Here is a 24677-nt window from a genome sequence, read left to right on the forward strand (position 1 = left end):
GCCCAGGCTCGAGGCCGCAGGGCCGCGCAGTGGCTGCGCCCGTCCCCTGCTGGTCCTCAGTGGCATCGCGGTGACTCCCAGCGGTGACTCTCAGCGGTGACTTCCCATCGGTGACTCCCATCGGTGACTCCCAGCGGTGACTCCCAGCGGTGACTCTCAGCGGTGACTTCCCATCGGTGACTCCCATCGGTGACTCCCAGCGGTGGCTCTCAGCGGTGACTCCCATCGGTGACTCTCAGCGGTGACTTTCCATCGGTGACTCCCATCGGTGACTCTCATCGGTGACTCCCATCGGTGACTCTCATTGCTGACTCCCAGCGGTGACTCTCAGCGGTGACTCTCAGCGGTGACTTCCCATCGGTGACTCTCAGCGGTGACTTCCCATCGGTGACTCCCAGCGGTGGCTCCTAGTGTAACAAAGATGGGGCCCTCATTTTTTTTATTCACTAAGCGAGATAATTCAAATTAACTGTTCGCCTCCGTGTGACCTTGAGATAAGCGTGGCTTAAAATAACACTGGCACAAACAAAAATGGGAACACAATGGATATAATTCCAGAGAACGTTCTCATCAAGAAGATGTATTTTAATTCCACTCAACAATGCATATAACAATTCAAACATTTTCAAAGAGCACCATAGCAACTGGAACATTCCAAAAATCTGTCTCATTGGCTGAACAATCTGACGAAACATCCAAAATGTAACTGGAGCGTAGGGATGTTTTATGTTATTGCTGTATGGTTTCACCACCTGCAGATGTTATTCGTTAAAACAGCTCGTGCGGACCCCAGTTCCTACGAACCCCCGCTTCCTGTGTTAACCAGTCAGCAGAAGCAGTTGCCTGCCATCTAATTTGGCCACTTTGTTCGTGGCAATCTGTGGAAATTCGGTTCTGCCAAAGCAAAGCATCAATCCCATCATCTTCATAATATGGATTGGATTTGTATAATATTGTCTGTGACCATCTAACCATTCTAAAGTATATATCTCTAAACACATGGTTAAAAAAACTCAAGAGCATTTTTTTTAATGACCAGTTCTCAATTTCACTTGTGGTCCCGAGCCAGTAGAAGAAATTCCACAATCATGTGCCTGAGCCTAGTTTATCCATAGGACAACTGCCCTAAAAATAATTGGCTTATACCCATCCCCGAGGGAGGATTACGTTGATGATGACTGGGAGAACTTATGGTCTTGCTAATGGGAGCCTTGTTGCATCCTGACCGTAAAGCTGGAAAACTTGGTTAAATAAAAAATTGCTTGACAAGTGACATGTAACACCCAAATTATATAAAATAAAGTTATAACTGTAAGTACACTATAATTTGCAACTAAGTTTTCTTAAACATATTATGTCCGTATAATATGTTTAAAAGTGTTTTAAATATTGGTATTCCCCACTCCCGTTCCCAAAGTCCGGAGTTGAGAATCTCCAGCAGCCTTTTGGATTTGTCGATCCCATAGTCTAAACACATTCTACACAACAGTGGAAGAGTCTGAGCAGAACGGACATATGATGTAAATGAGGCTTCACACGACGAGTGTCACGGCGCTTGGTAAGGCTCATACACAACAGGCTGACACAGCAAATCCTCCGTGCGGCTCACTTAAGGCAGCTGTAGCAAATGTAACGAAGGGTAATTTTCAAATCACACACAGATCACGAACCGGGCTACCTCTCTTTCCTCTGACTCACAAGTTGATGCTAAAGTCGCTTCAGAACAAGCAGAGTGAGCGAGGCAGAACTGCACCTGGGTCTCCCCGTGACCTCCTGCCAGCAAGCCTTCAATACTTCACATGGCCTCAAGGTGCACCAAGTCTGGTACAAGCACCATGGTGACATCCCTGCCATTAAGTAGTGAATGGCAGCTGTCGTTACATATCCATGACAGAAGTAAAATTTTGCTCTCTAGTTTATCAACTTTTATTTTCGCAAGTTCACCGATTAAATCTCTATAATGGCACCATCAACTGGATCTTACAGACAGCAGGCCCACAATCGCACCGTTAAATGACCAAAAATGTACCACTGCCAACTTGCAGCTTCCTTCAAAGGGCCCGTCACACATGCAGATTGCGATGAATTCAGCTGTGCACATGGGTGATTGAGTTGCCCCGTGACACAAGACTGGGAGTGATCTCCGAATCCTAAACATAAAAGACGTACAGTACAGCACACAGCACAGCACGTACACACAACAGTACAACATATACATTTTAGTTTATTATTATTACTATGCTTGTTTACACAAGAAATCCTGAGTCGCATGGCTCGGGATAGGAGGGTCCCACCAAGTATTCATAGTAGCGGGAAATGATTACGATGTATAATCCAACTTAGTAGATTTGCAAGTAAATATTTTTTTTAGTAAACTTGGACCTTAACGCCGGCACTCAATAGCCTACTCTTGGACTAACGTCACAGGATCTCGAACGTTCACTGTGAAGCAGACGGTGCGCAGGAGTATTATGGTTAATACACTACGCAGTAATAATCAGGGCGGCCACTGGATTCAAATTGTAAACCTCTGCAACCAGCGGTGAAGGTGCTACCTCTGGGCCGTGTCACCACCCAAGAGTAATTTAACATTTTAATAAAAAACCTGCAGAGCTAATTTCAACTACTACTGGAGTGGAGGCACGGGGTGGAAAGGTGGGAGGGGTCCGTTGGTAACTCCACTCACCTCGTAATTCCAATCGCCACGTTTCGCCACAAATCCCTGCACCCTTTGACCCCTCGTCCCTTCTCAAAGGGCCTTCGTGAATTGAACACGAAGAATGGAATAAGTTACTGCCGCATAGAACAACAACTTGCTGCACCTCGACTATGATAACATAAACACGCATACACACAATTATTGCTTTTACATGAAGTTAGGCTCTTTAAACGTGCTCACAATGTAATCCTATGCAAGCATACAGTGAGGGAAAAAAGTATTTGATCCCCTGCTGATTTTGTACATTTGCCCACTGACAAAGAAATTATCAGTCTATAATTTTAATGGTAGGTTTATTTGAACAGTGAGAGACAGAATAATAACAACAAAATCCAGAAAAACGCATGTCAAAAATGTTATAAATTGATTGGCATTTTAATGAAAGATTTCTGGCTCCCAGGTGTCTTTTATACAGGTAACGAGCTGAGATTAGGAACACACTCTTAAAGGGAGTGCTCCTAATCTCAGCTTGTTACCTGTATAAAAGACACCTGTCCACAGAAGCAATCAATCAGATTCAAAACTCTCCACCATGGCCAAGACCAAAGAGCTCTCCAAGGGTGTCAGGGACAAGATTGTAAACCTACACAAGGCTGGAATGGGCTACAAGACCATTGCCAAGCAGCTTGGTGAGAAGGTGACAACAGTTGGTGCGATTATTCGCAAATGGAAGAAGCACAAAATAACTGTCAATCTCCCTCGGCCTGGGGCTCCATGCAAGATCTCACCTCGTGGAGTTGCAATGATCATGAGGACGGTGAGGAATCAGCCCAGAACTACACGAGAGGATCTTGTCAATGATCTCAAGGCAGCTCGGACCACAGTCACCAAGAAAACAATTGGTAACACACTACGCCGTGAAGGACTGAAATCCTGCAGCGCCCGCAAGGTCCCCCTGCTCAAGAAAGCACATATACATGCCCGTCTGAAGTTTACTAATTAACATCTGAATGATTCAGAGGACAACTGGGTGAAAGTGTTGTGGTCAGATGAGACCAAAATGGAGATCTTTGGCATCAACTCAACTCGCCGTGTTTGGAGGAGGAGGAATTCTGCCTATGACCCCAAGAACACCATCCCCACCATCAAACATGGAGGTGGAAACATTATGCTTTGGGGGTGTTTTTCTGCTAAGGGAACAGGACTTCACCGTATCAAAGGGACGATGGACGGGGCCATGTACCGTCAAATCTTGGGTGAGAACCTCCTTCCCTCAGCCAGGGCATTGAAAATGGGTCGTGGATAGGTATTCCAGCATGAAAATGACCCAAAACACACGGCCAAGGCAACAAAGGAGTGGCTCAAGAAGAAGCACATTAAGGTCCTGGAGTGGCCTAGCCAGTCTCCAGACCTTAATCCCATAGAAAATCTGTGGAGGGAGCTGAAGGTTCGAGTTGCCAAACGTCAGCCTCGAAACCTTAATGACTTGGAGAAAATCTGCAAAGAGGAGTGGGACAAAATCCCTCCTGAGATGTGTGCAAATCTGGTGGCCAACTAAAAGTCTGACCTCTGTGATTGCCAACAAGGGTTTTGCCACCAAGTACTAAGTCATGTTTTGCAGAGGGGTCAAAAACTTATTTCCCTCATTAAAATGCAAATCAATTTATAACATTTTTTACATGCGTTTTTCTGGATTTTTTTGTTGTTATTCTGTCTCTCACTGTTCAAATAAACCTACCTTTAAAATTATAGACTAATCATTTCTTTGTCAGTGGGCAAACGTACAAAATCAGCAGGGGATCAAATACTTTTTTCCCTCACTGTATAAACAAAAGTGAATACGAGCAAATATCTTAGAAACCCAAAGTGTAGCTGCTAGGACTACCTTACAATATGTTAATAAGCACCGATTTAAAAATATTCATGGAAAATCTGTACAGTCAACTATGGTGATGTGCTCACAACTCATGTAGCATTTTGCTTGATTCAGCCTTAGATAAACTAATGCAAAATACGACAGTCAGCAATTAGAGGCACTGCAGCCAAGTCCCAGCAGTTGATGGACTTAAGAGCCAGATTCACTGATCAGCAGTTATTAATTTGTGTAAGAATAAAAAAAAACAATCCTCCAGTGTCTCCCATTAACACAAACATAGGGCAGGTCCAGGTGTTAGTTGTTTGATGTTTTACCACGATGTGAATGTGGCCCATGGCTTTACCTGTAATGAGAAATGAGCCCCACATTAGTCCCTGGTAGGCATGCAGTTCATTCATCCCATAGCTCACGCCAATACCCAGGTGATTCTGTGCGAAACTATGGGAGTGCGCCAGCTGCTATGAAGTGGATGCTCAAAGGCCCGAGGATAGTTTTTCACGAGAGCAGATGATTGAATTTCAAATGTGACTTGAAAATACGCATACAACTAAGAAGCCCTTTCATTTAGGCTGGAGGATTATCTCGGTCCCCTCCAGAGGAAGACATGGCTACGGGCTTAGTCACCCTAAAAGCACTTGGATCCGGACAGGTATCAGTACGCGTAGTTGAGCAGGGTTGTGCCTGGTTAGTACTTGGCTGGGATTAGTGACTATCAGTGCATACCAGGTGTTACAGGTGTGGGGCTGTGAGGTGAGCAGGAGTAACAAGACAGTAATGGTTTCAGTCCACAGGCGATTACATTAATGAAATCGGTGAATTGAATCAATCTCTGTGAATCTTTGGAGTGTTTTCCCGTAACCTGAGTGGGTTTTCTTGAGTGCTCCACATGTCAAACACTCCCTCATTAAATTGACCAAACATCCCCGGGCAGGACCATTCTTGGTGAGGCTTTCCTGGCTATTAACGTGCGGATGATTTACGAATAAAAGGAGGCGTGACCAAAAATAGTGCAGACTAATGGGAAAGATTAATTCTTATTCAATGCTACATGCATAACCCCTTTACAATGTTTCACACCTTATATAAAAGAGCCTACTTGTTAGTTAATAGAATACATAACATACACTTTGGTATTATTAATTAGGTATACGAGTAAAGAATGCCAAGTTTCATATATTTTGCATATGTACTGTTGGCAGTCCCTAATAGGCTATGCGTGCCTACTAGTCCTGGGTAACAGCGGGGGCCCCAAAAACAGATCACGATGTCAGCAACATAGCAATGCGATAACTTTGGGTATCGTGGGTATCGCCCCAATTTCAGCTATCTCACACATCGCCTGCCTTATGGTCCCAGTCACGTCGTGCCGTGTGGAGGGCGTCACGTGACGTCGATCGGCGGAACCCAGTGCATGAAGGGTAATGTACACGAGGACGTTCACTGCCCCCATGATTCTAGATTGATATTGTTTGGATAATGTAAGTAACTAACATCACTTGTCTTTTGGGTTGAGTCTTCCTTGATTACTCTCTGTTAAATTGTAAACCCAGTTACATTTTCTGAGAACCTGGAATTTGTCTCATTGCGTGGACACAGAAACCGTGATCCTGAGAGCTGCCCCCCACTACCTCCGGTGATGTGCATGTAGGTGACCTCGTGGCACGAGGTCACCCTAGACCACCGCGATATCCTGCTGACGTCGCTTAACGTTCCCACCGTGAACGGGGGCCGAGCGGCTCAAGGCAGCCATCCTGCCTGCGAGCGATGGGGCCGATGCAGACGATGACAATGGCGACATCGCTACCACCGGCGATGATGAAGACGACGGAGCCGGCACGGTAAGCGCAGCGGAGGCTGGGGACGCGCTGGTCGAGAGAGTCAAGGCGGCCGACAGGGATGCCGGGGGGAGGGCGGCGCGCAGGGCGAGCGGCTCATGGCTCTCCTGGCGGGCGCGCTCCAGGTCACGACGCAGCAATGCCACCTCCTGCGAGGCGCGGCACAACTCACCCTGCACGCATCCACACAGAGCATGCACGCAGACTCCGTATACAGAGAGATGCATCTCAATAGACAACGCGTTAAATTCGTGCTGGAGGTGAAATGGGCTGCACTCTGGTGGCAGCCCACGTGGCAAGGTGGGTATCACCCACAATGCCATCCGTGCAGGCCTTCTCCACTAGAGAGAGAAAGGAGAGCGAGTGACGAGTGGCGCACGATGTGTGGGCACCTTGAGCTCGGTGATGTGGCCCATGAGGAGACCCTCCTTCTGCACCATGTGCCTGCGCTGGGAGTCGAGGCGTGCTTCCATTTCATGGCGGAGTTCCCCCACCCAGCACTCCATCTCCGATCTGCGCAGTGCAGGGATAACACCCCCACGTTGGCTGTCTATTCTACATACTGGTTCTTGTTTAGAGCACTTCCTTCACTTGTGTTCCCTTAGAGAGCGATGCATATTAGTCTTCATGTGTTGTTTTACATAAGCTTTCAGATTCGTTTTCAACTCAAGTGTCCTGATGCCTTGAAAATCTGAGCCGGTGTCAGAGATTTAGCACACCAGAGATTCTAGCACTGAATCATGTGCTGCCAGATTTTGTTTTGTCCAAATTTTAGTTTTGTCTATTTTTTTTGGCAGAATTGTGCTGATAACTCCATTACCATCGATGCATTTATGCAGTTTTAATTACAAGGTAGCCATGCCCCATTTAATTAAAACCCCATGCCTGTGAATGGACCAATTATTAATTGTTTATTTCAGTTACAAATTCCTTCCAAAAAAACAATATAATTAGTTTGGCAGATTGTCAGATGCCACTGCGTTTCCAAGGATCAACCTCTGTTCGATTCACTCAGAGACTCGGAGCCTTTGGCAGAATTCTCAGCACAATCCACGTTCTCTCCATCGATACTCAAAGTCACCTTGTAATTTCTTCACCAAATGCAGCTCCACCATCTCTGTTTTGTCAATAATCAGCACGAGTCCATGCAGCTCGCTGTGGATCTTTACCCCACACATCTGGGTTCCAACACCTTGTGCTGTTACAGATGACAATGCTGTGTCATCGCATCTGAAGAACCAAGTTCTTTGGAGCACCTACAGACCGGTAGGTGCATGCAGGTATACAATGGGTATCTGTGTAGATATACTGAAGAAAAGTCTCAAGCCAGGCTGTCTTGTTGCGGTGCAGGTGAACGTACCGCAACAGGTGCAGCTCAGCGCGGAGCTCGGGAACAATGTACAGGGTGGAGAGCATCTTGTGGGGATTGGTGACCGGAGACCCGGCCTCCAGGCCCACGTAGTCACTGAGATCTGGGCTCAACTCTCCGAGCTGGCACGACATTGCGTGAGCCACCACGTTCTGTCTGTCCAGGACTGCGCCGCAGCCTGCCAGAGTTACGCACACCAGCCAGCACAACACCATCACGACAGCACCACATCCTGCCAGTCACATACGCCAGCCAGCGCTACACTATCGCGACAGCACCACAGCCTGCCAGAGACACACGCACCAGCCAGCGTGACACTATCACGACAGCAGCACATCCTGCCAGTCACACACGCCAGCCAGCACGACACCATCACAACAGCACTCTGCTAGTGCTCGCCGGCGTGTGGGCAGGGTGGCAGGATGTCGGGACCCGTGGTTTTGCGAGGTGAGAATGAGAGTGGAAGAGCGAGCGAGCAAGCGAGCTCACCGGTGTGTGGGCAGGGTGTTGGGGTGTAGGGACACTGCTGCTCGTGGATAGCGATCGTCTCCAGTGCGCACACTCCCTCGCACCCCCGCGCACGGTGAGTGCAGTGCAGACGCAGCGCGTTGAGATCGTTCCGCATGTACCTGTGTGCCAGGGTGTCTCCGTTAAAACCTCACACAAATCAATACATCTATTGGTTAGTTTTATACAGCATCGTTCGTGCAAATTGCATCTCACAGTCGCCTAGGAACCACAGACAAGCTGGAAGGCTACCAGGTGGTGAGCCGGTGGAAACAACTGCTCTGCAGTTCTCTGTATATTGAGACATTTTCAGCCAAATAGTGAGCTTTATACAGCTGGAAATAAATCGGAACACCCGGAGAAAACCCACATATGTGAGGGGGCAAAACTCTGATATTAGTCCTCACTTTGGTCCTGCCTTCTGCTGGCAAGCCATGGTATGGCACCTCCCCGATGTCCATGGGAAGGGAATTTTGCAACATTTGTCATCGGTGCTGGAGTACAAGCGTGCACAGCCACCACCGCCCCAAGGTCTAGACATGGGCAAGTGGTGGCTCAACTGCGACAACGAAGAAGGTGTGGAGGGGAATGATTTTCCCTCGATTTGCTGCGACGGAATACCACGCGACGACGGCGACAACAGGGAGCGTGCGCGCAAGCGCCGGCAAAGATAGGGGGCCGACCTGAACAGGGGCCGCAGCTCTGAGGCGTCCAGCGGCTGCCTGTCCTCGGGGCACGTGTGGTTGTGCACGAGCCAGCCGTGGATGCAGGCGCTGCAGAAGGCGTGCTCGCAGGGCGCCTGCAGCGGGTCCTCGAGCACGTCGCGGCACACGCAGCACAGCAGCCCGTCCTTGACACGCCCCACAAAGCGCTCGGCGTCGTAGCCCATGGCGGCACACGCACGGATGCCTGGCTCGCACGTACGCAAAGACACCCCCCGCCCCCACACGCCCATGGAGCCAAGCGCTGTTCGCGAGCACCTATGCAGGCCGGGACGACGCACAAGAGGGTGGTGTAGCCAGCGACCCACGATTCGGCCCACAATGAGGCTTTAGAACTTTAAGCTATACTTTCTTCTATCTAGAAGAGTTTTTTTTTTTCCCAAAGATGAGAACAATTTTACATATATAAAGCCCCCATTCACATATCAAGACCCTACAAAGATATCAATAATCCAGATGTGATGTATGGTTAATATAAAACAGAATGATAAAGTGATTACAATCAGCTCAATAATACTAATTTCTGTCGAACAAACTAAATAGCCAAAAATCCGTCTCTTTAATATATGTATCCCTCCACGATTTTTTTATAAATAAAACTATATTTTTGCCCATCCTATCAGCCACGTGGCCTTCTGTGAGCGTACTGAAAAAATGTTGCTGAAATTATGACATGTAGAGAACCGCAGAGCTTGGGGAGGGGGAATTAGATGCTGGCTCCTCACCGCCGCGTGGCTGCTGCTCGCTCGTCTGTGGTTCCTCCTCCTCCTCTTCGTGCCTCTGAGTCGTCCTCTCTCCCTACGACAGCGAGAGAATCCTGTGGTAACAGCGCATTGCAAGTTGACATTATTTTCAATTAATAAAAAAATACTTAGAATTTTTTTTACAGAGACAGCTATACGAAAGAGATCTAGTATCTGCTTACTTATTTTTTTACAGTCATATGTTACCTTTAATCATCAGAAAAAAAGTTTGTCTGGCTGGCGAGCGGGCAGACAGGTGCGTAGTCATGAAACTACCCACATCATTGAGCCGGGTTCCTGCAGGGCACTGATGTCAACCCCACCTCACCCACCCTCCACCACGGCCGTGGATTCCACACAAACGCGTGGGCAGCACTCGTAAATTATACAATATTAAAGTGCAATCAATTATAATTGCAACTAAATAATTTAAGTAAAAAATAATTAAAATCCTAAAAGTTTCTGTAGGAAATTATGTTTTATTATGTTTCATACAATGTCTGCACATCCCACTTGGGCAGAAACGCGACCTGAACCCTCCCGCCCGCCTTACCTCTGCGGGGCGATGCCGGACCGGCCCTGGCGGAAATCTCTGACAGCGTGACCGTGAGAGAGGGGCGCTGGTGTTTGTTGCGGGGTGCGTCGCCGGGCTCGATTGGGTTGCCACGTGTGGTTTAAAGTGGGCCTGAGTGCTTGTTAAAGGCCACTGAGTTAAGAGGACTCCTATTGTCGGCCCAGTATAGTACCGCAAGTGCTGACACGGTCACGCGCCAACAAGCATCGAGCAAAGCCAACGCATAGAGCCCCGCAAGTCTCAGCCTTGCAAGCTTCCCGTCCGGGAGTCGAACCCTTCCGGGAGGATCTCACACTCCCGTGCAACCAAAGCACTCAGTATGGACGCTGTGCACTTGCGCTTAGATACAAGCTTTACCAGGAAGAAAACCGACAACCCGTCATTCAGTAATTGCCTGTTAACGGACAGAGGTAACGCCGGCTACCCCAATTAATATTCAAACAAATGATTTGCACATTGAGGAGCGCTGACACACATCGGCACACGTGTGAATTTAAATATGAATTGTGCAACCGGCCTCATTTGCGTACGAATGGAGGAGGTTGCCCGCTGGAGCTTCAACGCGACTGGGAGCGAGAGCGCGAGGCTCTCTGTGCGCCAACGGCCGATTCACAATTCTTCTCATTTAACTCGGCTTTCTCTTTGCCGCTTACACGAGTGCCGCAATCATCATTATGGCACGAGTTGAGACATTTCTACGTGGAATATCTTGCAGCTTGCAGTACATACATCATGTATATGTATGTACGTTCAACTTATTTCGCAACATACGCAGCCAACCGTGTTAATCGGAGGTGCGGGAACGCCTCGAGAAAATATCACAACTACTTCTGAAGTCACCTCATTCGACCTCGTTATCCCCACTCGGCCACAGCCATTGTATGCCCTGCACAGAGCGTTCATTACCTGTCAATCAAACCAATGTGTTTAATTCTTAGAGATGGACAAAGCCAATTAAGTACAATACCAAAGATAATTCATAATTCAATTTGGTTTTGCACTTAATGACATAGGAGCTCATAGACTAAACTAGAGCCCCAATGATTAAGAATTAAATATGATAAAAAAAAGTTCGGTCACCAATGACTGCATAAACCCATCATTATAGGGAAAAAAACAATGCAGGCCAGAAAACCATGAGTTCCAAACAACGCAGAGAAACGTGCACAAATATAGTGCTTTAACACGCATGTTTTCGTTGTTGCTTTTGGTCATATATAATTTTTACAGCGGGATGTTTTAATGAAAGTTCACGAAACTTCTCGTATAAGGGGCTTGAGTACTGAGTCAGCACCGCTAAGAAACCTAGGTTGGAATTCAGGTTTTCATCTACCCTTGATTAAACTGGGTTCTTACGTGTATCGGTGCTGACTCAGTTCTCTGAGCAATGGGACTCTGGCTCGGTATTAGCCTCTGAGTCACCTGGCGACGTTTCGGGCAATGGCCCTTCTTGATGTGCTGAAAGGCCATTTCTCGAAACGTCACCTATTCTTTTTGTTTCCTTTTAAGGCCCAAGTGTTATTGACGAATGATTGAATTTCTTTACAGCAGACGGCCTACGTTTTCGTTACGAGGCAGTATTCACGACACATGTGGGGAGTTAGAGTTATTGTTCAGGCGTGCACAGAGAGGCCAGAGAGGTAGAGCGAAAAATTGTAGGTGAATGAAGTAAAATGTTTATATTGTATTGAGCTTTTAAAAACTTTTAATGTGGCACTCGTGTGGTTAAATGAAGCCAAGGAACAAGAACAAGCGGCCAGCTGCTCACAGTGCCCCCCCCCCCACTCGTGGCTCAGACTGCTAAGTGCCTTTGGTCATTACTATGAATAGTCTTCCAGCCACTCTCTGCATCCATAGATAAGCCAGACCCACAGCCTCTTTGTTTCTTAAATGCGAGCGTGCACTCCCCAGATAACACGGTGTAAGTGACGTTTTATACTTTCCTGAAGAAAAGCCACTTTTTTAGGTCGTGAAACGACCGATGTTTGCACGGTGAGGGTTCACTATGGCCACCCCAATGGCATAAGTGTCCTTGGGGATGCGTAGGGCCACGTTCTCATTTGAATGTCACCTATCATGAGATTTAGGAGAAAATGTGTCAATATCTCCATCACCAACAATGTGGCAAATGAGCAGTGGTGGTGCGCGTCAGTCATCCGGCTCTGTGGAAATGCGGGTTGGTGGATCGTACAAATGTTGTGAAACCCCCTTACCGTGGGCGTCAAGGTGCCATACCAGGGCTCGCCAGAAGAAGGCGGTTCAGCAAAGCGCTAACTCATGTCATCTGTCTCATCCATATGGTGTAGCGTGTTGCCCTTCGCATGTGTGGGTTTTCTCCGGGTGCTCCTGTCTCCTCTCACTTGCATAAACACTCATTAATTGGCTGATCTGATATCTAAATATATACAGAACTGCAGAGCTTTGGCAGACTTTGGTACCGGCTCACTGTCTGGCTGATTTTTAGCTCGTCTATGGTTCCTCAGCAATTGTGCAAAGCAATGTACATGTAAATTACATTACTATAATCTTGATTTGAAGCTTTCGTGACTGCAGGAATCCATACTCTTTGGTTCTTTCGGTAAAGTCATGTAGGTATGAAATAAAATTCTGGCGCAACACAAGCGTCCGTCATCAGGTGGGAAAGCATGGTCTGCTGCTGAGGCAGACTTTTAAAAGGTTTGAAATGGGTGTAGCCCAAGTGTCATAAAGAAGTTGGCGGGGCTAGTGATGTTAATGTAATAAATTAGCATGTAACTGTAAGATTGGAGAGCGTCCTCCTCGACGAGGGCACGGAAGTGGCTATGTTAAGGTGAGAGATTAGCATGTTAATGGGAAATCGAAGAGTGGTGCAATCCAAAGGCATGAGAGTGCAACCCAAAGGGGTGTTGCACCTGAAACCTCGTGATTTATTTTATCTTATATCTACGTGACATTACCGACATTACTTAAGGTAAATTACAATACTTTGATCAGTAGTAAAGCCACCAGCAAGTCACAGTTACCAGAGTATATCCTGCCTCATGCCTAGAGAACTGGCAGAAAGGATTCCCGTTAGTAATATACACTTTCCCATTATCCACGGGCAGGCAGCAGTCTGCTTTGTAGTGCATTTACTATTAGGAAATATCTAAGTATTGACCCAGAAGGCCTATCATCCACAAGTTGAGAACATTTTGTGTTCTTATATTCTATTTTATGTTTGCATCGCTGCATCTGCATTCAATTATATCAGAAAAGAGCCAATTTCATTTTGTGAGCATTTTTTCATCGTCAGCCATGCCCATCGCAGGATAACAAACATGTGAAATAATTGCTCATGTTTGTAAATATTATAATTTATTCCATAAACTTGTACAATTCCTTCAATTATTCTAGGCGCTGCCTCGAACAACCATACCGATATTAAACATGCACCCATATTGATAATACATTTACAATTGAATTTATATTGTTAAGAAAACCACCGGACCACCAATAGTCTCAGGCAATACGCAAGGCTCGGTGAGCGAAAGGGACATGGCAGAAGCTGTGGGCGAGTGTTGTCGAGGGTGGCCAGTGGCATGTGTGCGTCACCATGACAGCCCCAGGTAAGATGAGCCCCACCGCGTCGTCTGTAGCACACCTGTGCGTCGTTACCTGGGTAACCAATTAATATTTCAGGGGCAGCGTTATTCAGCACCGCTCTTTGTAACAGTGTCATGCAATATCTTTGATCATTACGTGAAAGTGCTTTTGTTCTAATTGGTTTACTTCATTGCTGGAAATTTTGTTTATTTTAGCTTTAGTCATTTTTTTGATCAGCGTTCATCTTGCAAATGAGACTCATCTGGTTTCTTCGAGTTATCATCTGGTTAAACAAAATCAACTTATAACGTTAAATACAAGTTCATAATTTCAATAAAATTAATTAATTCAGACTGGAATGCAGCCTTTGCATGTTTAAGCTTGATGGGCCACGCATAGGTGATGCAACTAAGCTAAGATCATTTGTAATGAGAAAGTAGCAATTATGTTTGATGAGACAGCAGCTCTCTGAGTGGAGATGTTGAGTATGGCTCACGCCGATAAAATCCAATTTTCAGACAACAAAAAACAGTGATGCAAGCTGTATTTTACAAACCAATTGTAACACTTAAAGAGTATGGAACTCATACTAAATGTAATATTACAGTCGAGTATTTCACATTTAATTTTCGGTCGGGTTCCTCAAATATTTGTACGAAGCTGAGATCTAAGTACATTTTAAATTCCCCACGAAAACAAGTGTTAGATTAATAGTATGCATATGTAAAATATACGGCTGCTCATTGTCGCGTGAGTTAATGTAGGGCAGTAAATTCAAGCTCGGCACACAGAGCTATCACGATATAATGTTAATAGACAAATGTCAAATTTTGATTTAAAGCTGTCGTGATTGCAGGGATTCATATTCTTGGTTCTTTCGGTAAAGTCACGTAGAAGGGAAACAATAAATATAAAACAATAAAATTCTAACGTTTCCACTGCAACACAAGCAATCATTATCAGGCGTAATAAAACACAGCAAGAAAATTTTCTTGCTGTGGTTTTTCACAGTCGAAACGTCGTGAGAATTTTATTGTTTTAGAATTGTATTGTTTTATATTTTATTATTTTATTTTTTCCCTTCGACGTGACTTTACCGAAAGAACCAAGAATATAGACAAATGTCAGTTTAACACGACTAAAATCATCCATAAGAGGATTTTGGGTTAGACCGCGTAAATATATAAATGTGTCGTTAAAACCCGCCACCACCCGACACAGACAACTAGTAAGGGTTGTCACGTAAACAGAACGTGACAAGTCGTCACTCGTACAGCACTAGTGGGTAGTGTAGCGTATAGTGTAGTGTACTAGTACAGCACTAACCGGTGTGTTGGAGAGCCAAGCCACAACATTTACAATCCGAGTACGACGTTTCGCCAGTAATTACAACTAGCTTCATCAGGCGACAGCCAGATATGTGGAGAAGTCGCCTGATGAAGCTCGTTGTAATTACTGCGAAGTCTTCCTGTTTCGTTCCTTATATCGGAAGGAAACAGTAAGACCTCCACATATCTGTCTGTCGCCTGATGAAGCTAGTTGTAATTACTGGCGAAACGTCGTACTCGGATTGTAAATGTTGTGGCTTGGCTCTCCAACACACCGATTAGTGCTGTACTCGTGACGAATTGGCCACGTTCTGTTTACGTGACAACCCTTACTAGTTGGCTGTGTCGGGTGGTGGCGGGTTTTAACGACACAACATTTATATATTTACGCGATCTAACCCAAAAACCTCTATTATGGAAGACAAATGTTAACTTTAAATTCTGAGGTTTTTTGTTTTTATTGGCGTAAATGTGTCGATAAACCCACCACCATCTGGCACAGGCAATTAGTAACATTTCTTACGTAAACAAAACATGCCAATTAGTCACTAGTTCAGCACACCGGTGTGTTGGAGAATAACCCCACAATATTTACAATTCTAGTACGACGTTTCGCTGGCAATTACACCCAGCATCCTCCTGTTTCAATCTTAGAGGGGGTAAATGTGATCCAACTGTACATTGTAATGTATGTACATTGTGATGTATGTACAGATATGAACCCGCAGTGAGGGTAATCAGTGAGCGTAATCAGTAATATTGATCAGTGATTTGTCAGTGAGGGTTATCAAGTCGAGATATCAGTACGGGTGGATCAGTGAGATGATCAGTGAGGTGATCAGTAAATGGTCAGTAATGTTGATCAGTGAGAGTGATCAGTGAGGTGATCAGTAATGTTGATCAGTGAGGTGATCAGTGAGTGGTCAGTAATGTTGATCAGTGAGGTGATCAGTGAGTGGTCAGTAATGGTGATCAGTGAGAGTGATCAGTGAGATGACCAGTAATATTGATCAGTGAGGTGATCAGTGAGTGGTCAGTAATGTTGATCAGTGAGGTGATCAGTGAGTGGTCAGTAATGTTGATCAGTGAGGTGATCAGTGAGTGGTCAGTAATGGTGATCAGTGAGAGTGATCAGTGAGGTGACCAGTAATGTTGATCAGTGAGGTGATCAGTGAGTGGTCAGTAATGTTGATCAGTGAGGTGATCAGTGAGTGGTCAGTAATGTTGATCAGTGAGAGTGATCAGTGAGGTGACCAGTAATGGTGATCAGTGAGGTGATCAGTGAGTGGTCAGTAATGTTGATCAGTGAGGTGATCAGTGAGTGGTCAGTAATGTTGATCAGTGAGGTGATCAGTGAGGTGATCAGTAATGTTGATCAGTGAGAGTGATCAGTGAGGTGATCATTGCGGGTGGATCACGGCCACAAGGGGATCCGTGCTCTCGACCCGCGCGCCGCCGCCAAACCCAACAACAGCCACAGCGCCGCGTGCAGCGCGAATACAACAACACGGAGGACAGCAACACGAAGGACAGCAACACGAACGAGGCAGCGAGCGAGGCAGCGAGCGAGCGAGCCGACCGCGACTCACCGCTCCCCTTCTGCTGCCGCCACCACCGCCGCCACCGCCTCCTCCTCACGCCCGCCGGTGTTGTGAGGCCCCGCGGACAGAGGACATTGCGGGCGCGCCACGCTGCGCACACAGGCTGGGGTTTCTAACCCAGCCAGCAGACGCGAGGCCGCCTGCGAGTCGCCTCTGCAGGGCCAGACAGGCCGCACGCCGGGCCAGTGCTCCCCCACCCTTCCACAGGGCCGGCGATAGGAGGTGATTATGTATTATTAACTCGTTATTACGTACTCCTAAGGACCTGGGGGAAACCTGGATTCGAACCCTCTCAGATATCAACTCGGTGGTCTCATACAAATACCAGCTCCTGAAGCAACAACTCTCAAACATTGCGTTTCATTTTTGTATTTCCAGGAGTTGATACACATTATGCAAACGTGTTCATCCACTATGACTACAAAGGCTGGGAGCAGTAGCGGTGGTTAAAGCCCTGCACCATGAACCTGGCGACCCGAGATTCATAGTTGGCTACAGACATCAGTAACGAGTGATATCCAAGTTACCCCCCCCCCCCAGCACTGACCAGCTAGAAGTATGGTCAACCCCCATGACTGGTGAGACGTGCAAGCCTTCAGCACTGGATTGAGCTGCAAATGTGTTGTACCATGGGTGATTGGAGCATGAGGATTTACACACAAATTGTATCTGTACTGATGTTTCTTCTACGCTTCTGAACTAGCTGGAATGAATGTGCATTTAAAGAAGCAACGTCGACTTACATTTAAAATAATCAGGACTTACCCTGACCAGGCATACCCAACTGGAATTAAGCTGCAGTGAGCCATACCAGGGTGATATGACGTGCCTGGATGGTTCAAGTGCTTGATAAGCACATACTGTGCTGTATGGGGTGTGTATCCTGTAGAGGGCTTCAACAACTCTCAATGCAGACCTCAGGGCAGATGGAAGTAAAGTGTGAACATAAATATAATTTGCAAACAATATCCATCACCCTCACATTTGAACTCAACTACAACCAGAAACAATTGTATATTAACGAAATGTATTGACTTTTTTTTCAAATAAGTTTAACTCATTTGACACACTTGAAATTAATAGTAATACATTATACAGATACGTTTATGGATAATTTTATGCAGATAGGGAACTATTGGCTCCATGAGTATTGTAATGACAATATCAGAAAAACTTGATTTGAAGCTTTCGTGACTGCAGGAATTACTCTTTGGTTCTTTCGGTAAAGTAACGTAGAAAGAAAAATAAATAATAGAATACGTTTCGATTGCAACACAAGCAATCGTCATCAGGTAGAACTAAATTTGAGAGACAAAACACAGACACGGAGACACACAAGCGGAGAGAGACACAACATAGACAGAAAAATTACTCAACTCTTAAACCAACTGCAAATGTAACGAGACGCATTTTTTAAAATTCTACAAGTTTTATTTTCACATCAATACTTTTTTTTACAATTGACAGCATTCTGTCCACGATGCACAAGGTGAATGTGAGCCAGGTACATCTTTACATTCCGTGTGAACTACGGTCACTCGCTGTTTTGTATTGTTTTTCATATTGTGGCTGATACCCGCCACATCAGGATGCCATCAACATTAAGCAGCCATAAAAAAGCAGCACGTGCATTTTCCATTCACAGGGTCAATCATCCATGTCCGAGTTTAAAGTATATTTCATTTCAGCAGATGGTTGTGCTTTGAATATTCATCTTCCAAATAGATACTGAGTAGCTATGTGAATTGAAACATCAACCCTGTGCAACATGTCCTGTATGAAGCGATCTACATCACCAGTATTTACAACAAATATATTTAAACGTGCGTAATCAAGCTGACAGCAGCTCACCTCAACCCTGGCAGCTGAAGTAATGTTTGAGTGTGACATTGCAATACGGTTCTCCATTGAGTCAATATGCATATTAAGTAATTAGAAGCTGGAAAAATATGATCATTGGTTAAAAATATAAACCTCGGTCATGGAGGGGGGCACAAGGACCATAGTTTGGAGAGGCCCAGTGTAAATGTTAGAGTTGACAGTATAGGTTGAGAGCTTAAATAAAACATTTCTGCATATTTTTCTCTTTTTAATTAAACCCAACTACAAATCATGTCATTTATTCTCAGATACAGGAAGTGACTGGGATTCAGAGCCATCTTTTTCCTGAGATCCTGGACTAGAAAGGGACAAAATCCATTCCCCCTTCAATTGTTTGAAGTGAATATTCAGCAAGCCCTAACATTAGCACGTGGCATCCTCCTCACTGCTGCTTGCGGCCACCAAGACACTGATTGACAACGCCGAGTAGGTGAGAGTTCTCCAGCGCGGCTGCCACCCTCTCCTTGTCCGCGAGCTGCTTGTTAACTGTGTGTACACACGTGCTCAGCATAAACACTCAATACTGAGTCAATTGAAGGCATATTATATTCTGTATAGCAGTGCCATGATTGCAGTTTACAAAACCAATCTGCATTGCAGGAACATTAATCATTCGGGGTGTAATGATGCATCGATTCACCAAAATATATTGGTTAGCTCACAATGGGTGTAAATTGTGGCACCAATAAATCAGATAACGACAATAATGGTGTTCACTTTTTTCAGCCAAATACCGGGTCAATGAATACTGCCTCTCCTCAAACACAGAAGGTTCAAAGCTGATAACGTTTAATTAGGAAATGCTTACTGAGTCATTAAGATCTACATTAAGGAATATTGGGATGTTGTTTTTTTATTAAATTGTGGGAAAAAAGTGGACAACCAAGAGACGTGCCACACAAAAGGAGAATCCAACTGCACACCCGCACACATCGCCTGTCAGAAAGCCGCTAGCTACACTACCACCTAGAGACAACCGGACTTCCAAACTTGTAGCCATCTCCCACACGTCATCACTGCTCTGGCTAGAACTAGAGATGCACAATTCACATATCTGTGCTTTACCCACTTGACGACCAAGTACCATGCTTGAAGGTAGGTTGGCGTGTAAGAATGTCTCATTATTCAAACTGACATTTGACACCGCAATTGAAAACTAGACTGCACCACAGACTACAATACAGTGACATACGTTATTCTATCAATATTCTGGATGTGTATACAACAAAACAGGATAATTTTTGGGGTTCTCCGTGTTCTGAGAAAATTCCAAAGACTAAGCCCAACTCGTGCATACTTAGGATTTATAGGATTTCTTTGATAAAACCAAGACTCAAAGAACCCAAATAAAGCAATGTTTGCATCGTGTAGTTTCAATGCAAATAAAGAGACTCAATTCTAGATTTGAAGCTTTCGTGACTGCAAGGATCTATACTAAAAAATATTTTTACCTACGTGACTTTACCGAATAGAACCAAAGAGTATAAAGAGACTCTCCGTTCCAAAATAATGTGACCCTTTCAACTTTCAACTCATGCCAATTGAGTGGGAGACGTGCTCCATGCTGCGCGGCTGCCTTGTTACACTTGTGATGTGGTGCGCTTCATTACCTGCGTGCTCTGATGCATGCATGCCTGGAGCAATGTGCACGTCCACCTGGCGACACAAAAACAAAACCCCCCAACTCCACTGTTAGACTACATTTTATCACAACACAGAATATTCCAATACATCTGGTGGAGCCAACACAGAAGGCATTTCTGTAAGTTTTAATGGGCAAGGATATCACAAAACATACCTCAATTTTGCAACGACCTGCCTTATACAACACTAGATGGCACTCCTGTCATGCTGTGTATGTAGGGATGATTTTCTGCACATCGGTCGTTGGATATGTTTGAACTTTCAGAGATTGGCCAAATGAATCAAGTCAAAAATGTAAAAAATACATACCTTTTCTAACTACAGTTATGCATCATTTGAGCCATTATTGCAATGATGCTGGTTTACATGAAACATGCAGGTAAACAAATACAAGTAGGACTATCTGTACATACAAATAATGTATTTTGTTCTATTAGCTTACTGGCTTTCCAGACCAATAGACTTCCAGCAGCATATGACTCTTATGGCAGGACCCCGGGGTCCCTAATAAACGGAAGTCAAAATCGTAATTTTTTATTTTTGGCGTCTCCGTCCCATCGCGCACATAAACGCCGCGACCCACCTGGCGCGGATCATTCTATTGTTATGTCGTCCAAGCGCAGCGAGGACGAATGCGCGGAAGAGCTGAACAAGCTAATGCACTCCATGCTCGGGTATGGGCAGGATCATAAGTCTTATCCAAAGCTGCTCAAACTGCCTACACGATTTAAAGTCCTTCATTTATCATAACGGTTTGCATAATAGAATGAAACTGCGCTCTTATCGTCATTATTTGTGATCTGTTTAACAAGTAGGCTTTCGCGACCAAAATCATCCAAAATCTTTTTTTGGGTTAGATCGCGTAAACATGTGTCGTTAAAACCCGCCACCACCCGACACAGCCAACTAGTAAGGGTTGTCACGTAAACAGAACATGCGAATTCGTCACTCGTACAGCACACCGGTGTGTTGGAGAGCCAAGCCACAACATTTACAATCTGAGTACGACGTTTCGCCAATAATTCCAACGAGCTTCATCAGGCGATTTGCGGAGAAGTCTAACCGTTTCGTTCCTTATATAGAGGCGTAGATGTAGTGACCACCCTTCTGCGCTCTTGCGCCACGTCGGGGGGAGGGGATCACTGAGGCAACGTATATTATGCGAGCCCTTTGAACTTGTCCTTACTATCTATTGTGTATTAAAATAGCCGTACCAACGGTAATTTGTGACCTACCAATGTCTGCAGCCAGGATCAATCGATGACAATCCTATTACCTGCAGATACTTAACAGATGAGATTCGCTGCACTGTTAATTCCTCCTGTTTGATAAAAACAACTTCTCTTGCCCGTAAGCATCTGTGCAGAGGTTTTTTTTTGCGGTTAAGCCATAGTCCCCACATACTGCTCGTGTCAATGCGGATAACAGGAGCAGTGACCCACTACTCTGTTGAGTAACATTGGTATAAACGCTTGTTACAATATGAACAGCGCATTGAAAACGCCTACTATTAATGTACTGTTGACAAAGTGTGTTCACAAATCCACACTGACAAACACGATGATTGATAGAAGGGTGTAAATACATTTTAAGATAGCGTCTTTCAATAGAGGTACTGCATGTAAGTAGTTTTCAGTTTTAAAGGCATAGTTTAACAAGACAACACTTGCTACCATCCTTCAAACCCATTGGTGAAAAAGAACAAAGTTTTTGTCTACACTATAATGTAATGTTTATACGAGAGCCAGGGGCTTATGGGACCCCGGGGTCCCGCCGTAGGGTTCATATGTTTAGGAAAGCGAATTCTATACCAGTTTTTACTGGGTATCATCAGCAGACTCATGCTTGTGAAACAAATGCAGCTGATTGCCATATGTTATTGGCAAGGGCACTCCAAACAAATATGGGACCCCGTTCAAAGCAAAGAGCAGTAGTCTAAGCAAACTCATGCGTTGCTGTGATGCATTACGAGTGTCTGTGGAGCATTCTCGTCAGAAGCAAATATAAGCAGAAATCTCGTTTCACAGACAATTAAAATTTTACTTTAAAATTCGGACCTAGGGGAGCTTCACCAAGTCTCTGTCTCGGAGGGTGGACAAATCTCTTTGGTGTACTGTTGTTGGTGACAAGCTACACACTACAAGATTGCCAGGGTAAGCTCAGATACACAGGAAACACTCAAATACCCAAAAGTATCCGTCCATAATCAGTTCACTGGACTGCCTCTGCAGATGCCTAAATACTAACGGCATTACATAAAATGTCGTGATAACAGCCAAAAGCAGTGGATAGGAAGTTATTCCAGGTGTAATTATGCCTTAATTTCGTTATTCAGATTATTCTAGTTCTCAATACATGCATTAAGTTGTGCATTTTTGTCCGATTCATATACGTTGTATGTAATTGGTTTACGTGAACCCTTCGGCCAGTAGATACTGCTACAATGCAACACAACTCTTCAATTAAATCTCGACCCTGAGTCATGGGAATGTGTTGTTTCGTGATGGGGCGAATCGCTGCGCCCCCTAGTGGTGAGGCAAGGCAGGTAGGAAGCAGCAGCAGCCACCTTGAAACGGTCGGGCAGGCAGCGCAGCAGCTGGACGCGGATGGCGAGGCCGATGAGTGTCGCCATGCTGCAGTGCGGGATGGTTGGCGTGAAAGCCACCACCACCATGCTCTCCGCATCGGTCACCTGAGCAATGCCACGACCCGCACGGTTCACTCTCAGGGCTCGCAACACACTCAATGTACTGCTCTCTTTCATGTGTTTTATCATCAAGGTAGGTTGCTGCAAGTTAGAGGTTGACTTTTTTTTAGCCAAACATTTTTTTTAGGAAATACCCCATTAGGACTGGTGCCCGTACGTCCACCACATGTTTCATACCGCTTATGCGTGTGCACGAATTACATGGGCCAAGCAATGGTGCTGGTGTGGGAATGTCTGCAGTTGCAGGTCTGGGTAGATGAGCCAACCCAAGGGAAGGCATGTGGCTGTAGACACGAGCGCGTGGGAGAAGCGCCACTTACACTGACATAAGCCTCCTCCACCACCTTGAGCTCCTCCAGCGTGAGGGGGTGTTCAGGGTCATTGATGCCTCGGATCAGATGTGACAAGTGCGAGTTAAGTAGTCAACATTGAACGTTGTTAAGGGGCTTGTCTTACGATTAATTCTGAGGTTAACTCAAAATCAAGCACTTTCATGTGATAACTATATTTCTAAGATGATTTCTAAAAATAATATGCTAAACCACCAGACATCTCAGGCCACTGCAATCATAGCATGAGGTAAAGAATTGCATTAATTATTAATGAATTAATCAACACGTCTCGTGATTTGTTAAATTAAAACGTATTTCCATTTTAAACGACTTAAACTGTAACTTGTGGTTTTATATACATTAGGGTTCAATTAACTTTCTCTGCTTGTTTAAAATACAGCAATTTGAACTATGCATTATATAACTTGACAGTATTATGTAAACCGTAAATATAATTTGATAAGCTACAAAGTAAAACCAAATATTGATGTAAAGCTTTCGTGACTGCAGGGATTCATCTTCTGGGTTCTTTCAGTAAAGTCACGTAGAATGGAGATACAATAATAATAACATAATATTCTGTTATTATTTTTATTATCAGAAGATAAAACAAAATAATTCCACTTTAAAGACGGGAGGTGGATTCCTCTGAGGGCCTATCGCGGCATGACGAGGCCTCGGCATCGCCTGCGCCGCTGCCCGGAGAAGGGCCCCACAGCCGGGCGGGTTTCGCGCAGGGAAAATGGGTGGGGGTTCGGAGGAGGAAAGCCAAACGTGAGTTCACAGAGCGTGTTGGCGAAGCTGCGTGGAGGCCAAGTGAGGAGATGCAGATGGCGAGGAAGTGCCGGCGGTGAGGAATTGGAGGAGAGGATATCGAACACTTCCCGGGAGTCGATCTCGTCGACGACGGTCTCATCTTCGTCGCGCTCCGTGAGGACGCGATCCGCGCTCTTCGCGAACACGCGAGGTCGCGCGTTCTCCAGCATCGCCCCCCGCAGCTGCCCCTCTCCGTCTCTCTCCCTGGCTTTAGATCTCTTCCGGGACCGCCGCCGGCGCCACCAAACACCTCTCTCTCTCTGCCTCTGCTCGCGAGCTGCTATGAAGAGCGCCCCGACACAGACGGAGTGGGCGGTGCTGATGTTTGTTTCACCCACCGCGCCGGGCACTCGTTTCAGATGGAGTCGACCAAGAGGAGGCCCGTAGCGGTCCAGGCGTCACTCGCCACTGATGTGAGCCGCGAGCGCACGATATCGTAAAGCAGCGCACGATATCGTAAAGCAGCGCACACCACGAACTATGCCGTGACGTTCAAGTGTCGTAAACGCGGCTGCCGTA

At 45.6% G+C, this 24677-nt stretch overlaps 2 protein-coding genes across 5 annotated transcripts; both read right to left on the bottom strand.

Annotated features, from left to right (window-relative positions):
- Nucleotides 1-560: 560 nt before the first annotated feature.
- Nucleotides 561-16926, bottom strand: LOC116954171 (E3 ubiquitin-protein ligase NRDP1-like). 3 transcript variants are annotated; one of them, XM_032974657.2, is made up of 7 exons: nucleotides 16767-16926; nucleotides 9694-9785; nucleotides 8930-9155; nucleotides 8229-8368; nucleotides 7731-7917; nucleotides 6763-6883; nucleotides 561-6543 (listed from the first exon to the last, which is right to left on the bottom strand). In XM_032974657.2, exons 3-7 carry the CDS (start codon nucleotides 9133-9135, stop codon nucleotides 6208-6210), a joined length of 990 nt encoding a protein of 329 aa, XP_032830548.1. In that variant the 5' UTR covers nucleotides 9136-9155; nucleotides 9694-9785; nucleotides 16767-16926; the 3' UTR covers nucleotides 561-6207. The 3 variants fall into 3 exon arrangements, with proteins under 3 accessions (XP_032830548.1, XP_032830546.1, XP_032830547.1); XM_032974655.2 differs by having other exon boundaries at nucleotides 8930-9785; XM_032974656.2 differs by lacking the exon at nucleotides 16767-16926 and adding an exon at nucleotides 10265-14997 and having other exon boundaries at nucleotides 8930-9785.
- A 1259-nt stretch (nucleotides 16927-18185) lies between these two features.
- Nucleotides 18186-24637, bottom strand: CIAO2B (cytosolic iron-sulfur assembly component 2B). Of its 2 annotated transcripts, none has more exons than XM_076052052.1 (5): nucleotides 24215-24637; nucleotides 23331-23408; nucleotides 22870-22995; nucleotides 20270-20315; nucleotides 18186-19145 (listed from the first exon to the last, which is right to left on the bottom strand). In XM_076052052.1, exons 1-5 carry the CDS (start codon nucleotides 24326-24328, stop codon nucleotides 19042-19044), a joined length of 468 nt encoding a protein of 155 aa, XP_075908167.1. In that variant the 5' UTR covers nucleotides 24329-24637; the 3' UTR covers nucleotides 18186-19041. The 2 variants fall into 2 exon arrangements, with proteins under 2 accessions (XP_075908167.1, XP_032830552.1); XM_032974661.2 differs by having other exon boundaries at nucleotides 23331-23417; nucleotides 24217-24398.
- Between the last annotated feature and the right edge of the window lie 40 nt (nucleotides 24638-24677).

This window comes from Petromyzon marinus, chromosome 54 (assembly GCF_048934315.1).
Source record: "Petromyzon marinus isolate PM22_M1 ecotype Great Lakes invasive population chromosome 54, UKy_Petmar_22M1.pri1.0, whole genome shotgun sequence".
NCBI lineage: Eukaryota > Metazoa > Chordata > Hyperoartia > Petromyzontiformes > Petromyzontidae > Petromyzon > Petromyzon marinus.

Bases quoted from the DNA above. Each gene is read 5' to 3' on its own strand.
- LOC116954171 (XM_032974655.2), bottom strand. From the start codon at position 9,201: ATGGGCGTGTGGGGGCGGGGGGTGTCTTTGCGTACGTGCGAGCCAGGC. The intron at 7,918-8,228 runs GTGAGCTCGCTT...TAACTCTGGCAG, and splicing joins AACACCCTGCCCACACACCG to GCTGCGGCGCAGTCCTGGAC. The intron at 6,884-7,730 runs GTACGTTCACCT...TGCACTGCGCAG, and splicing joins GCTGAGCTGCACCTGTTGCG to ATCGGAGATGGAGTGCTGGG.
- CIAO2B (XM_076052052.1), bottom strand. From the start codon at position 24,328: ATGCTGGAGAACGCGCGACCTCGCGTGTTCGCGAAGAGCGCGGATCGC. The intron at 22,996-23,330 runs GTAAGTGGCGCT...GGCATTGCTCAG, and splicing joins TGGAGGAGGCTTATGTCAGT to GTGACCGATGCGGAGAGCAT. The intron at 19,146-20,269 runs GTAATGAAGCGC...GTGTACACACAG, and splicing joins GCATGCATCAGAGCACGCAG to TTAACAAGCAGCTCGCGGAC.